Source organism: Mus caroli, chromosome 9 (assembly GCF_900094665.2).
Source record: "Mus caroli chromosome 9, CAROLI_EIJ_v1.1, whole genome shotgun sequence".
In the NCBI taxonomy this organism is placed as follows: Eukaryota; Metazoa; Chordata; class Mammalia; order Rodentia; family Muridae; genus Mus; species Mus caroli.
The window spans coordinates 2,491,226-2,508,028 of NC_034578.1; the positions used below are offsets into that span (position 1 = coordinate 2,491,226).

Here is a 16,803-nt window from a genome sequence, read left to right on the forward strand (position 1 = left end):
AGAGGGTAACAGAGGCAGAGAAAGGCAGAAAGAAGGAGAGAGCAGAGAAATAGAGGCCGGCCATAACCAGGATGAGAGGAGGGGAAGGGGATGGGGCAAAAGGCAAGAGAGAGAAGCGGGAGTAAGAGAACAAAAGAGGCAAGAGAGCCAGGAGGGGGCAAGCAGCCTCTTTTATAGTGGGCCAGGCCTACCTGGCTATTGCCAGGTAACTGTGGAGAGAAGCAGGCACCCCTTCCCCCACATCTCACCTCACCCCCACAGAACATATTCTTATATTTCTTTATCTTTTTATGATCACAACAGGAACTGCAAAGCTGTGCTTATTTTTAAATTTGTGTGGTGGCTATATGTGTGTGCATGTGTGAAGCCCAAAAGCTAACACTGAATTTCTCTATTGTTTGTTTTGAGCTGGTATCTCTGGCTGAATCATGAGCTTTCCCTTTACACAAATTAAAACCCAGGATCTACCCTCTTGCTTTACACAGCACTGGAGCTTCAAATGCATACCACAGTGCTAGGCCTTTACACAAGTGTGATGTGTGTCTTCATGTACTTCGCTGACTGTACCCATCGCCTGTGAGCCTACTTTCTATGTTGCTTCTCTGTGCCTTTCTTCAGGGCAGACTATATACTTAAACAATATAAACATATTTTTTTCTTTAGGGGGGTTCAAATTTTTTAATTGTAGGCCACATCAATAGCATGTACTTTCTTATGCATCAGCCCATAAAACAATGATACCCATAAAGCAAGAACATCTTACATGAACTTGATCGAGAACTAAGAAGGCACTACATTCCATTTTATTCACTCAGAAATAGTGCAGGTGTTGAAATAAAGTTACACACATCTATATCCTCTCAGTGCTGGGTGGTAGAGTAACTTGTAAAGTCTGTATTGTCATAACGCCCTCCCTTCTCAGCCACTTTTAATGAATGAATATTGTGTATGTCCTATACTCTAGACTTTCAGGCCTAAAAGATGTTGGGACTTTTGTATCACAAATGTCACTGACGAATAGCTGAGGAAATATGTATGCTTGATTGAGATTCATCTATAAAAAAAAATCACAGTCCAAAATTAGTTCATCTAATTCTTGCCACGGTCACACAAAGCATTCCTACTTGTATTTTGTACCAAAAGACACTGCATTTCTGGGCTCCAGTGCTTTCTTGCTTTCTTTCGTCCCACTGGCTTTTGACCTATGACCAAATATCCCTCCTTCATTTCTTCTATAGTATGAACATATTTAAAATCTAGAAAACATACAATATTCACAGGATTTTGCTTTGTTTTTTGTTACACAGGGTCTTCATGCAGCCCAGACTGGCCTGAAATGGAGTTCACTATACTGCTTAGGTTGGCCTTGAACACTGACCCACTTGCCTTCACCTCCAAACACCAAGATCACTGGCATTCTAATTCTAATCACTACATCTAATTTATTTGTGTGTTCATTTTCTGTTGTTGTTTGAGACAAAGTCTTTCCTTGTAGCCCTCTTCTGCCTTTGCCTCAAGGTGTTCAAACAGTCCCTGCTTCTCTTCCTGAATTTTGTTATTTTAACTAACATGATGGATGATGTTGGTTACTGCACTTAGTGTAGCAAAGGTCACAAATACATCTGTGCATCTTAGGAAAGATGACTGGCTTTGTTTTTCAGTTGAAATCACCTTTAAGTCTTGGTAACTGAGCCTCAAGGCAAACTCAGCATGGGCTTCTTTGTGATTGCATTTCCTGTGGAAGGTGGAGTGAAGTCTTGCTCAGTTGATTTAAGTTCTAGTATAATAGTCCTAGCAGATTCCAGTAACCAAAGCCAGCACTTAATGGGCTGTCAGAGGATTTGACCACTCACCTCTAGAGAAGTTCTATCCTCCTCTCACTCCTCCTGATCACTTTGTGCCCTACTCCTGGCCAGTTTCTATAAAACCGGAAGGGTCTGGACCACCTTCATACTCATGCTCAGTGACAAAGCTATTTTGGCTGGGACTGTGAGCCAGGGCTCCAGGATCCCTGTTCTCAGCCGCACTGCCCAACAACTTACACAGCCTCCCTTCCGCAGAAGAGCCAGACGCTGCGACGCCGGCTCCCTGCAGCCTGTGCTGCAGCCGCTGTCCACCGGAGGGGGGCGAATCCACGTCAACCTGTTGTTTGTCCAGCTCCTATTGATCAAGTCAGAACTACAAGGAAGTGCGGCACACACACGCGCTTGGAAAGTTTAGCTTGCAGGAAGTTTTGGGAGAGCTGCGCCAGTAACTGGGCGGCCCGGACAACGCAGCCGGTGAAGGCGAAGAACTGTGCAGTAGAAATCCGCCGACTCAACCCTTTGGGCTTTATTTATTTACTTTTGGAGCAACGCCGTCCCTAGGTCGCTGAGCCCAAATGCAACGGCTCGTTTTAGTCTCCATTCTCCTGTGCGCGAACTTTAGCTGCTATCAGGACACTTTTGCGACTCCGCAGAGCGCATCCATCAAAGCTTTGCGTAATGCCAACCTCAGGAGAGATGGTAAGCGATTCATTTGATTTGTGTTCATCATTGAAAAGGTCACATTTGCTATTGTCAAGGTTCTTTGGGTCATTCACCCGGCCCCACCTCCTCCGTTTTTGAATTTTTCAAATGAACTCAGAAGTCATTCTCTGGAAAGGATTCTCCTGCCTGCTCCTCACCCCTCCCCACCCCCGCTAAAATTGCCCCTCATTCTATAACTACTAGAGAGTGTTGTGAAGTGTCCTGGAGGCCACTGGGGGAAGTCCTGGAGTACATTGGGGGTGGGGTGGGGGTGGCTCAAGTGGCTTTCTTCCCTGCACCTTAGAATCATATCAGTAGGTGTGTGTCCTGGAGTAGTTGATACCAGGATGTGGGTGCCTCCTTCCAGGGTTTGAAAGCTGCAGGCTGTGCTCATCTTGGCATTGTGGTGGGCGGTGGAGTCCAATGGCCTTTACTGGATGATGTAATTCTTATTTATTTTTTTATTTTAGTTAGGGGAGTAGGGATAACACGTTTCAACATTGTGGTTATTTTTGCAACATACTGGCCATGTATAAATCATTTGTTTTCAAAAGAAGTCAGTGTTGTCCTTTATGTCCCTCAAGTGACTTTCCCTTGGAGTTCAACAAGGGTCAGGAACTAAGTGTGTGGGAGGCAGAGCTCCTGGAATGTTCTTGTAGCACAAGGTACCTGGCGTCTTTGGTTGGTTTCCTTTGTATGGAAGTTTTCCAAGCTCCTCAAATGGCTGTCCTAAGAAAGGTACTGAGTAAGCATGCTTGTTTTCCTGTCCTGTGGAAGATACATGGGAAAAATAGGTCCCAGAAACTCCTAATTGAGCTTGTTTTTCTCCTGGAACTTAGGCCCTCAGCTGTAGCCTGTGGTCCCAGCAAGGTACAGTCCTTGTGGTTGGGTACCTGTAATATCCCAAGGCATTTTTGGCTTTTATGTTCCTACATGAAGCTCATTCTCTTACTTGGTTAAAGTACCCAGAGCCTCCACTTGCTTCCATATCACTCCACTTGCTCCTCCCATCAAGGACATCATTGAGTTGTTCTTAGTGGCTTGATTGAACTAGAAATATTTAACCATCTTGGTAAAATGATAGTAGCCACCTTAGTCACTAATCAGTGTCTTTCTTGATATGTTCTAAATTCAGACTTCCTTAAAAAGCTCTTGGAATTGCTTTCTGATGACAGGTAGAATGTAGAACAAAGGGCAGTGTCTCCAAGTTATCCAAAGTGTTGAGGTGTGTGGTCTAGGAACTCAAATTCCTACTGGATAGCAGTGTTTTTGTAAAATATTGTGATGGTATGTTTTGGATGACCTCCCTCCCAATTAAAGTACAGAGATTTTGCTCTCAACTTTAAAGGTTAAACAAGGTTGAGTGTCAGTGTACAGTGCACATTTGCAGTTGGTTTTCCTGGATAGTGTCTCCAGTATGTTGGGAACAAAATAAAAAGGGGGGGGGGCTGGGGCCCTGGGGAAGAACAGAAGGAAAAAGATGCCCACACCCTGCCAGCGTTTCCCTATTCTCTGGTCAGTCAGGCATGGGAGGGCTGCTATCTACTCTATCCACTCATCCCTGGTTGGGCATTCCTCTGTCCCACTCTTCAGAGGGTGGTCAAGGGGAAGCCCTGCCTGGGGAGCCCCCCGGAGCTACTTTGCTAAAGACACCAGGGTTGTGGGAGAGAGGGAAGAGGGAAGAAGTTCCCAACACTGACCAGAGTGCGCAGCCGAACTTGAAGGAGCAGAGCAGAGACTCTATGGTTTTAGAGCTTTATTATAGAAATGCAGGGGAAAGAGAGAAGGTAGAAAGGAGGAAGAGGGGGGGGCTAGAGAGAAGGAAAGAGAAAGGAAGAGAGGAGAGGAAAGACAAAGAGAAAGAGAGGAGAAAGAAGTGAGAAATAAGAGAGGTGAGAGGAAAAAGGAATAAGAGAGTGAGCTGCGAGCTGAGCACCCCTTTTTATGGTCTTCACTGTTGCTAGGTAACTGGGGAGGAGTTTAGCCTGAAGGTCAGAAGCTTGGGCCATTGCTCATGTGACTACTGACCATGCTTCTCTTGTGGGGGCCGTGGGAGGTGGTACCTTAGGCAGGGGCCAGAGTTCCAGGAGCATGAGGGAACTCCTACCTTGTCATGTGGTGAATTATGACCATCGGGGTTCAGACCTCAGCTCGACTGGAGACCATCCAGCAATTCCCCACACCAGTATGCACAGATCTTTGAGTTTTCAGCTTTGCCTTTTTGGCTTCATAGAGTTAAACACCATGTTGATGCATGATTTCAGAGCCATAATTTGTAACCCTCCCAAGTATTGGTTACAAGAATTCAAGGACAAAAATGAAAAGCATGCCGTCATTGCTTATTAACCCAAGAATCTGACCCAAATTCAGTAAGACAGCTCAGAAATTTTCCATGCTCCTCTTTCTTTTGTTGGAAAGCACACTCATATCTTAATTTTCTTTATTAAATCTCCGTTTTTCTATCTAGTCTACATATGTACTTCTCAAAAAACTGATGTCTCTCGATTTCTTCATATTTTAGCTGAAGCTGTTTCACAGATACTCCTACAGCACACACACACATGCACATGCACACACACACGCACATGCGCACACGCACGCACGCGCACACACACACACACACACACACACGCACACACACACATAGTTAATATTTTTCTCTTTAACAATCTTACCTCCTTTAAAAACTGGCTGGAAAATAGGAAACCCAGACATACTTATTGAAGATAATACTGACATTCAGAATAGTTTCTGAGAAAGATGGTTAAAAGGAGTGAGACTGGTTGAAAGGGCTGGAAGTTGAAAGATAGTGTTACAGTAATATGTGTTTTCCCAAATAATGTAGTTTCATTATCTGTGAAGAGATGATTCAGAATTTAAAGTATCAGGGCAAGAGAATGATTGAAAGAAATAAGCCTAACAATATTCTTTGAGGGTATCTTGGTGTTAATGGAGGATAAAGTGTTGAGTGACAGCCAGAAAGTGTTTCTGAGACAGCCTTTGTACATTCTTTCTAGCTGGGATTGACTGCCCAGTGCTGGATTCAATAAAGGAATCATAAGGGAAGGCCAGGTACCTGACAGAATTGGCTTCCGATGATGTGTTGGAATCTTCATGGGCTGGTTCAAATGGTCTTTGGAGAGGTCTAAACACCACTGAAATTCCTAATGCATATCAGGGAGAAAGTTTAATTTATTACATCAAATCCTTGCTCAGACTGTACACATTTTTAGTTTGCTTTCTTCAGTTTCCCTCAGGACTCATTAAGGAAGGTGTTATTTTGCTATTTTGACTCTCAGATGAAATTAGCATATAAGTCTGGGGAGCATGTGCTTGAGAAATACGCTCAGGAGAGAGACAGAAAACAAATCTGATCAACATTAATTTAGTCATTGGACAATGTGGTGAGTAGTCACTGAAAACCCTGAATGGGTTTGGGCATGCATGTGGAAGCCATTATTTGAAGGTAAGGCTAACTTCACACTTGAATGCCAAGTGTTTGCTCTTTGCAGTTCCATTAGTTGCTACCCAGTTTGGGAGCTGAGAAAGAAAGTATGAAGGATTAGGGAAGGAGCTCCATGAAAAGGGCATGCAATGGATATTCTTGATTATTTTTAGCCTGATAGAAAAAGCTTTGGCCGGGTGGTGGTGGTGCACGCCTTTAATCCCAGCACTTGGGAGGCAGAGGCAGGCGGATTTCTGAGTTTGAGGACAGCCTGGTCTACAAAGTGAGTTCCAGGACAGCCAGGGCTATACGGAGAAACCCTGTCTCGAAAAACAAAACAAAACAAAACAACAACAAAAAAATAAAACAAAAAAGAAAAAGCTTTAGTTTGATCAGCTATGTCTAGGAGGGAAGCTAAGAAATGGCATAAAGACCTTAGGTTTATAAAAAATAGGTTCCTTTTATAAGGTGATTGGTCTACTTGAATGTTCTTTCACAATGCTGTTCTTGTTGGGAAACAAGTACTCCAGATCTTTCCATTGAAAATAGCTGAAGAGGGGCATCAGAGGAAGGCGGTGGATGTGATTCGAGTGAGATTTTATAGGTATGGAAGAATACATTACAGTAAATTGAAACACATAATGCATTTATACTTCCTTATATTGTATTATTAAGTGTCATTCTTGGTCAAACTGATTTACCTTAATCTTATCTCTAAATCTAGACCAGATCCTAATTTAGGAGCCACATCTTATTTAGTGTCTATGCAATTGATGCTTTCATGATAATGCCTGTTCACAGCAGGTGATGTTCAGATTGATACCAGTTAAATGGCATTATTAATCATTCCAAAATCTAACTGAAGAGCACTCCCTGCCTAGAGAGTTAAGAATACACACCTGCCTCCAAGTACTAATATGTTGCTGGTATGCAGTGATTTTAGATTGTACTGTTTTGCTAATAACTGAATTGTCTACAACTTTGTTATCAGCTTGGGAGAGATCTCCAGGATCTGCCCTTGTGTTATTTTGGATTCTAAAGCAGCAAGTCCAAGTCTTAAGCAATGTGCTTTCCAGGGCCATACAGATGATAGCACACTGACCTTGGTCAGAGATCAGAGATGAAAAGGCATGGCAACAAAGGAGGAAGATACAAACCATTTCTTGTGAACATTTCTGAGAGCTATGAGCCATAAGAGTGTCTAAATCTTGTGTTCATTTGTTTTTAGATTTTCCGTTCAGTTCTAAGAGTATAGAAGCTTTAAACCTTATGATGCCATATCTGTGTTTTAAATGCAACTTGGCTTTGACTTTATAATTGCATGGCTTGAAATACTTAGTTGAAATTCTTTTGAGAGGAGAACAAGGACATAGGTCTGGGGAGATTCTGAGAGTAAGGAAACTCAAGTTGGTGTCCTTAGAACCTACTTAAAACTGGATGCAGGGTCAGGTCCTCTCTCCCTGAACTCTTACAGGGAGGCCGCAGACAATGTGAGAAGAATCTCTAGAAGTTTGTGGAGAGGAAGCCTGGTGTATGTAGGAGGGAGTTAGTGAGTGTCTGCTTTGTCTTTATTTCACAGTGTAAAGCAAGGACCAAGATTGTACCATGTACGAACCAATACCAAGGCTGTATTGTGATCTCTGCATGTATGCAGTAGCATATATGACAGAATTCATGCAAATGAGCACAAACAACTGTAACAGTAACAACAACAACACACACACACATATGCACACACATGCCCACACACACATGCCCACACACACACACACAGGTATATGAACAAAAAGCTCCTGTAGAAAAAAATTTTTTTAAATTAAAAAATAAAACCCAAAAGACAAAACAAAACAAAAAACTAAACAACCAAACCTCCTACTGAACCTTCCACAAGGCGGATTAACTGATTAGAACTTTAATCATTGCAGAGAGGTTGCAATAGTGCAAATCTAGAGCCCAACTGTCTGTGGCCAGCTTTAGCCCTGTTAATAGCCTTCTATTGCCTGGGTTTGTACCTGACTTAACATATTTGTAGTTATTAGGCAAATCATTTAGAATTTACAAACAGTCGTCTACACCACAAATCAAAAATCTAAGTGTCATGAGATTGCATCGGAGACCTATGGAAGGGATTTTTTCTGCTTTGCTCTACTCACTTGCCTTATGTCTCCACCAATGTGTTTTAAAAATATCTTCATTCATGACCTTCTTTGTTCTGTTATTATGAAAATCTCATAAAACTAGAGTATGGAATTTAGGACAACATAAATATCTGGTCCTAGGTAATGCTGATTGGCAATTGACTTGAGAATATATTATTTCTTATCCCCTTTGAGTGAGAGTTCTCTTTTGGGGAGTGCACAGGTATCTGCATGCCATACATTGTATGATGTCTTGGGGTACCAGAATTCTGTATATTGTTGGTTGTCCTGATATGTCGGGTCGTTATGCATTGTAGGGTTCCCTGAAGTGTCTGGTTGCTGTGAATTGTACAATAGCCTGAGGTGTCTGGATGATGTGCATATATAATGTCCTGAGATATCTGGATGCTGTGCAATGTAAAATGTTTTGAGATGTCTGGATGCTGTGCAATGAATGGTAACCTGAGTTAGGATGTGAGCTACATTGGCTGAAACTGATTTTTGTCTAGAGGATTTTTTTGATGAACAAAAGTATGTCCCAGTACAGGGAAATGCCAGGGCCTGGAAGCAGGAGTGGGTGGGTTGGGGAACAGGGAGGGGGGAGGGTATAGGGGCTTTGGGAATAACATTTGAAATGTAAATGAAGAAAATATCTAATAAAGAAAAAATTAAAAAAAAAAAAAGNAAAACCAAATTGCTGCAGGAAGGCAGGACCAAACAGGGAGCAGAATCAGCAGAGTCCCTGCTTTGTCTCTTCAAGTCCAGGTGGATGCAGGTAGGACTCCTCCAAGTATTTGTGGTCTCTGAACCCTACATTGTCATTTTAAAAATCTGGAAGGGACATGAGTGTTGTCTGTCTTCTTCCTTGAGAGCTAAGTCAAGCGAATGCTGTTTTCTCTGGGACTCTTGAACTTTTCATGTTGAAATGATCTGATTGGTATTTCAGAGTGGTGTATGAACACCTTTGGATGGGAACCTTTTGCGAAGCAGGTGTAACTCTTGGATACCTTATTATTTATCTCTTGAAAGGACCTAGAGAGTTTTCGGGTAGAAATGAGTTGGTGTACATTAGCACTCATTCAGTTACTTGTTTTCAAGCACTTCCTTAATTGAGCTCAACTGTCTTCCAACAATGCCCATGACACCAGCAGTGCTGATCATGGATCCTTCTCTGCACTCTATTTTTTATGACACTTTTTTATTTAATGACTGTTTTGCTTTCTTGATATCTACCATATCCTGTGCTGAAATTCAGTTTTCTAGCTAGTCATGACTTATCTAGAGCCAATCTATAACAGAGAATAAAAACAGATAGTTCCAACTGACTTTTTGGTTTTTTTTAGGCAAAGTAAAACTGGCCCTAGGGATTATGGGCAGATATTAAAGCTGCTGGACACCCTCCAGGTCTCCAGTCCTTGGCAGCAGATAAGCTCACATATATTCTGGTTGTTCTGTTTTCTATGGAGGTTTTGAGTTTTTTACAAGATTTTTAGTTGAGAAAAGTATATCTCATAGTTAGTTAAATTGTGAAAGAGTCAATTCACTATATAGTGGGGCAGGTGCTTTTATGGGGAACAGTGTAATAAGTTCCAGGACATCATGAAGATGTGAGTAACTGAGAAAGGCTTTCTGACAAGGACAAGATGGATAGGAGTTTAGAACTTGTGCACAGTGACAAAGGAAAGTAGAGTTTATCAGCAAAATTAAAGCTTGTCTCAAGTTTTGGGCATGAGAATTATAAAAATAATATAAATAAAATAAAATAAAATAAAATAAAGGAATGACAAGATGCCTCAGTGAGTAAAGGTGCTTGTGGTACAAGCTGGATACTTGAGAGTTTGATCCCTGGAGTCGATGTAAAAGTGGAAGGACAGACTAGACTGTACAAAGTTGTCCTCTGCCCTGACATACATAAATGTCCTCCCATTATGCACACGCCAAACGAATAATACAAAATTAAAATGCAAGAACTTACCTACTCATGAAGGACCTGGGAAGAAATATAAAGGAGCTTGAATTTAATTCTGAGAGTGAAGGAAAGACATCAAAGACTGAACTGAGATGAGGGATGTTTAGCTCATGTAGCAGAGTGACTAGCTATAAGGCACAAGGAACTGGGCTTCAGTCCCAACACCATAGAAAAGCTGAATATGGTGGCACACACCTGTTAATTGTCTCACTGAAGAGATAGAAGCAGGAGGGTCAGAAATTCAAGGTCATGTTAGGTACATAGGGAGTTCAAAACTACTCAGGGCTACAGGAGACATTGCAAACCCTCCTATAATTACATACATGTATACATACATATACACACATACATACATACATATATGTTTTCATACATGTATACATACATGTATGTGTATATGTATGTGTGTATGTGTGTGTGAAGGGAGGAGGAAGGGAAGAAGGAAGGAAGTTTTAACTGAGAAAGCATCATGGCATCTCAGTGTTGAGTGCAGAAAAAGTGTATCCTAAGGAGTGAATGAGGCCAAGGGTGGATAGAACCAGACTCATTACAAACTCATTGCCTGCATGACATGAACACAAATGGTGTTAGTTCATTTTCAGAATGATAGAAGATATGACTGACAGCTCTACTTCAAAATCTCCAAATACTAGTACTCAAAGCCACCTGCTAGTCACTATGTCCTCCTAACTCCAGATGATTTTCAGTCACTCAACATAAAATATTGTATAAACATAAAATTTTTCTCAAGGGAATGTGGAAGGTCAGAAGAACTTGGATAAGGTGCTACAACACTAAGTGACTTCAGATATCTGCATTCCAAAATTAAACACAATTTAAAACCAAACATATTTACAATAACTTTTGTGGGACTGATTCAGCTAAAGCATATATAATAAGAAAACACATCTAAGACAGGAGCAGTGGGAAGAGGTGTCTGTCTGCACATAATTTCAGGACCAAATAAATTTCCAGAAGTCATAAATAAAAACATACGTTCACAGTTTATACACAAGAAGAATGTCTTTATGAGGCTTTTCTCCACAACAAGAATGAAGTATGTTTTGCTCTGTTTCACTACAAGCATTGATGATACATACCATGATATGTCTTTTTTCCTATCTACACCTGGTCTACCTATATCAATATATTATGTTTAGTTGTGTTCTATCTTGTGATTTGTGACATTTATGGTTTGTTGATTTTCACCTTAGTAGGTGGGAAATTGGATGTGCAGCAAGAAAGGGCACACGAGCTGCCTTTCAGCCCTGGGAGTGACATTTACTCAGATTTTCAGATTTTCCCTCAGCACTGTCTTGTAGAATGTGTGCATTGCATGAAGACACTATTGGACATGTGTAGTGCTGCTCCAAATATGACTTGAAACTTTATATTTCAATTCTTTTTAAAGAATTAATTTATCCTAAATATCTAAATTATTTTAAAGAATTTATTTTATTATCTATTCATTTTTAATTAACAGAAATTTTTATATCTGTGTACAAAATGTTTTGAAATATGTGTTTATTGTGGAATGGCTAAAACAAAATTATTGGCATATATAGCAGCTCATATACTTTTTTGGAGTAAGAGCACTTAAAATCTACTTGACAGGTTCGCCGGGCGTGGTGGCGCACGCCTTTAATCCCAGCACTCGGGAGGCAGAGGCAGGCGGATTTCTGAGTTCGAGGCCAGCCTGGTCTACAAAGTGAGTTCCAGGACAGCCAGGGCTATACAGAGAAACCCTGTCTCGAAAAACCAAAAAAAAAAAAGATCTACTTGACAGTTGTTAAGCATGCGATGTTTTGCTAGTAACTGTAACAATCAACTTGTGTACATTAAGATTCTTGGAGTTTTACACTTGACCTGTGACATGGCTGAGCATGGAGACAATCTCTTGAGTGCAGTTGGCTGTGAACAGGAGTTGGGCAACTCTTCACCTAATGTAACAAAAGGCTCATAATTCTACATTTCACTGGAACAACTAATAAGCAATATAGCAACAGCAGCTTTTAAGAAAGCCCACTGAAGCACCGTTAGTCATGGGAAAAGCAACCAAATGAACCAATAAGTAGGCAACAAATTGACTTCAAAGCTTAAATGAGGGTAAAATTATATACAAATAAGCCCTTAAGGTCCTTGTAGAAAAGTAACAACCACTGGGTTTTACTTAGCAAGGAGTTCTATCCTACGTGCCTAGGTGACTTCCATATCTCTGCACAGAACATTAACATATTAGAACAGAGAGGAGCACTGTTTTTGCTTGAGGTCCTCACATCCTGGGCACTGAACCAGGGAGACCTAGGGGTTTTCTTCTGTCCACGTTTCCAGGCTTTAGAAATTTTCCATAAGAACTACACAGACATCTGACTTAGGTTGTGGTTTCTTTAAAAATGTCATATTCAAAATTTTCAACATGCCATACTGTATTACAAAAGAATGTTCTCATACAAGTATATTTTAAAACACTGAGTACATTCTCTCATATTCAGAACTTTCCATTCATCTCTTCTCTCCTTCCCATTAGTCCCATTGGGTCTCCAGACAGTCTCATTTCTGAATATATTCATATATGTATATATGAATATGCATATGAATTCATATATGTATATATGACTTTCATGTCATATATGTGTTCATAATTTTATGAATCTATATGAAATCGAGGAAGCAGACATGGGATAAACATTTTTTGTCTATCTCAGCCCAACTTCACCTGCCTAACGTGGTTACATCCACTTGCACCCAGGTTTCTGCAAATGACTTTATTCTTTACAGATGAAAACCATTCAGTTGTGTCTAGACTACATTATCTGTATCATTTCCTCTGTCATTAGACACCAAGGCTGGCCCCATAGCTTAGCTGGTGGGACTAAAATGTGAAGAAGGCTGCTGTGTGAATATCTATATGATAGGCTGATGTGGAGGTTTGTAGGTGAGGACCCAAGAGTGGTATAACTGGGCCACATAGTAGATCTACATTTAGATCATGTGTGTATAGCTGGGCCATATGATAGCTCTACATTTAGATCGTGTGTGTGTGTCGCGTCCGCTCTCGACCAGCAAGAATGACACGACCACCAGTCCTTCTAACAGCAGTTTATTCAGCAAACGTCTTCTTTCTCTTCATCTATATCTCCCGAACCCTGGGCATCTCACTCTTATATACTCTCAGTTCCCATCCACTCACAGCAGGCCATGTCACCTCACCAGGTATGCAGCTTCAGCTAATCAGGGCAGCAGGGGCATGTCTCCACCAAAATGGATTCGCCAGTATCCTGGTGCACCTGCACAGCTCTCACGATGGTTGTGGCTTATATTCAGGTGAGGAAGTCAGGTGCAAGTCATAAGACTTAGCTGCAGTCCCTGGCGCCTTCTCGGGACTGCTGCCACACCCGATCCTCACATTTCCCCTTTTCTTTTTTTTTTTTCTTTTTTGGCAGAGAGAATGTCTGTAGATTGCCCCCTGCAGCAATGCCCCTTACCTATCCTTGGGAGNCAAACAGCATTGGTTTGATCCCTGTCTTAGGTTGGTGACATGCCCAGGGAAATCTTATCACTGACTACTTCTCTATCATGCCAAGCCACACCTGGGGAGATTGTCCAGGTTGCATGCGGCAGGTGCATCAAAAGGCCAGGATGTTGATTAATCTATGACCAGATCTTGATTGCTGCAAGCAAGCCTCTTGGGTGAAGGTAGAGGTCTGATCCCCAGTGTGCAAGCATAGGGGCCCTACACAAAACCATCCCTTGGGCTCATCACCCAGAGAGGTCTTGGCCACCTCCCATGTCATTTTTCCTGGGGAAAGGGGACTAGGACACTGAACCTTCATGCAATCAGACATGCCTTCCACAGGATGCCAACAGCAAGCTATCCTCTGTGCAGTGCTTAGCCTCGCAACCCATGGCATAACGCAGCATTATTTCTTTAGAGCGGCAAACCGAATCTGAGGAGATTGCCCCGCCTCCACTGCGGCAAAAGCCTACGCTACCATGTTGAAAGTGCGGGCCTGCACATGCTGCACCTAACACATGTGCCAAACACACAACACACACACACTATTACAAGCATACATCCCAGGGCTCCCATCCCCGCTCATCAGCCCTGAAGCTAGGGATCTTACAAACAATAAACACAAAAGGAGGTCACATACAAACACAACAATCCCTTTAGCTGAAGCAGCATAGAAAAAAGGCAATTGTAGTGAAGCAGTAGATATAAAGAATTGAGGAAACACTTGAATGCATCAATGACATGGGTTTCAGGAACACAGCCCCAACATAGCTCTTCAGTTCTCACTAGCGGGAGGATTCCCAGACACAGGAAAATCCACGTCCTCACAGCTCTGCTTGTTTTGAATTGCTCTGGTCAGCCGTTCTGGGACCCACAGCTGTTGTCGATGATCCTGAGGAAACACAAACAGACCCTCTCTCCCAAACCAATTGAGAGCTCTCCTCTCTTACCTGATTCAGTGCCTCATTGTCTCTCTGGAGTTCTGCAACACTGTCAACACGGTGGGCAATGATTTCCACACCCTTATGGCAATCTGATTCACCTGCTCAAATACGTGCACTGGATATCCTGTCTGTTGTTGTGCAAAGCGACCTTGGCCAAGCAGCATATCCCTATCCCATGCTGGATTCCCTGCAGCAGAGTTAGCGGCTGCCTGTTCATTTGCAAATTCAATAAGGAAGGCTTTCCAATCTAAATACTGCCCAGGTGAAAGGCATGCCTTCACCAAGACTGCCCAATCGGATGGCGTCATGCAGTTTCTATTCAAGGCCTCTACTTGAGCCACAGTATAGGAGACAATTAAGTCGTACATCCGCACGGACTCAGCCAAATTCCTGATTACTTTGGAATCCAGAGGCTCGTGATATCTCTGCCCTGCTTGGTCGGTGAAAATAGGACATCCCAGCAAGGAGAATCTAACCTCTCTCCAAACCTCTGAACAGAAGGTTTGCTTATAGGCGGCTGCCGAGGAGGCATAGGGAGGGGGCGCAGAAGCTAATTCGCGCCTCGGCTCTTTTATTTTGTCCTTTCTGTCCACCTGATAACACTGTGTCTCCTTTCTTTTTCTTTTTTCTTTTTAAGCCCTTCTCCTCTTCTGACATACTTTCTTGTTGCTCTGTAAGAATTTTCTGACCTGTCTTGACTGCCTCTACACACAGTTTCAAACAGTAACAGAGTCCATATATCAGAACAAACAAGACCAAAACTATCAGACCTACCCACAAAGGGTCAATGGGTGAAAAAAGCATAACTACACAGCGAGGATCTATTGATCACTACACTGAGGTTATCATAGTGCCTTAACTTGTCCCAAAACCGTGAACCTTAACTTGTCCCCATGGTTTCACTTTTACTTTGTGCCTGCTCCCTGGCAACTTTATATTTGCCTCTGTTTTATCCGAGGTCCTTCCCAAACTCCTGGGTTACTTTGTGCCTGCTTCCTGGCAACTTTATATTTGCCTCTATTTTATCCGTGGTCCTTCCCAAACTCCTGGGGTAGCAAGTTTCACTTACCGTGAACTTACCCTGCCGGCAAACACTGACTGCTGAAAGTTCTGAACTCTTTGGTGGGGGAATCGGTTCCCCGTACAGGCTACCAATTGTTGCGTCCGCTCTCGACCAGCAAGAATGACACGACCACCAGTCCTTCTAACAGCAGTTTATTCAGCAAACTTCAGTCTTCATCTTTCTTCTTTCTCTTCATCTATATCTCCCCCAACCCTGGGCCTCTCACTCTTATATACTTTCAGTTCCCATCCATTCACAGCAGGCCACGTCACCTCACCAGGTACGCAGCTTCAGCTAATCAGGGCAGCAGGGACGTGTCTCCACCAAAATGGATTCGCCAGTACCCTGGTGCACCTGCGCAGCTCTCACGATGGTTGTGGCTTATATTCAGGTGTATGAGGAAGTCAGGTGCAAGTCATAAGACTTAGCTGCAGTCCCTGGTGCCTTCTTGGGACTGCTGGCACACCCGCTCCTCACATGTGTGTATGTGTGTGTGTTTGGAGGTTGTCCATACTAATTTTGAGAGATTTATTAGAGATAGGTGGAAAGAGTTCTAACTTATTTCCATATTTCAGTAGAAATTGTTAGATCATGTTCAATGCAATTGTTTATCTTTAAAATAATCATGTCCTTGATCTGTCAAGATAATTTTATGTGTTTGATAGATGTGTTGGTTTTATAAGCTGGAAATATAAATAGTTTTAGAATATATGAAGGTAAAGCAGAAAATCCTGTGTTTACTAGGACCCCCTACTGGAAACAACTTGTCTAACTGTAGCTTCTAGATGTGTCTGGTTAAGAGGGCCATGGAGGAGAACTGGTTTGGCTCTGTAGGTTAGGCCCCACTGGATTCAGAATCCTTAATAATATGTGTGTGCACAAAGCACATATTCAACCTACATATTTCAGTTTTGAAAATATAGTTTGTGAGCTGGATCAGGTGCAGGAGTTGGTTACACTTTTATGAAGGCCAGATGGTAAATATTTTACAGTTTCCAGGTCCTAAGATCTCAGCTCTGCAATCAGAGCAAAAAGTAGCCACAGAAACTGGACAATAGAATTGAGATGGCTATTAAACTTTCTTAGTTTGTAACATTCATAAAACCTGACTCTCCAAATAAGACTGGGAGCCTGCAAGTCACAATTTATAGAAAATGTACATGTTTTTTTGAAGTAAAGGCTGCAACTGTGATTAGGAAAGGATTCATGCAAAAATCTAATTC

The 16,803-nt window shown here is 42.1% G+C and overlaps 1 protein-coding gene across 4 annotated transcripts in view; it reads left to right on the forward strand.

Moving 5' to 3' along the window:
- The first annotated feature begins 2,054 nt into the window (after positions 1-2,054).
- Positions 2,055-16,803, forward strand: part of Pdgfd (platelet derived growth factor D) — a 240,722-nt gene continuing 225,973 nt past the window's right edge. For 2 of the 4 annotated variants that reach the window (XM_021172112.2, XM_021172114.2), the window contains exon 1: positions 2,055-2,504. In XM_021172112.2, the coding sequence (XP_021027771.1) occupies positions 2,381-2,504 (124 nt within the window). In that variant the 5' untranslated portion in view covers positions 2,055-2,380. The remainder of the gene's footprint in view (positions 2,505-16,803) is intronic. The other 2 variants (XM_029482010.1, XM_029482009.1) reach the window with 2 other exon arrangements.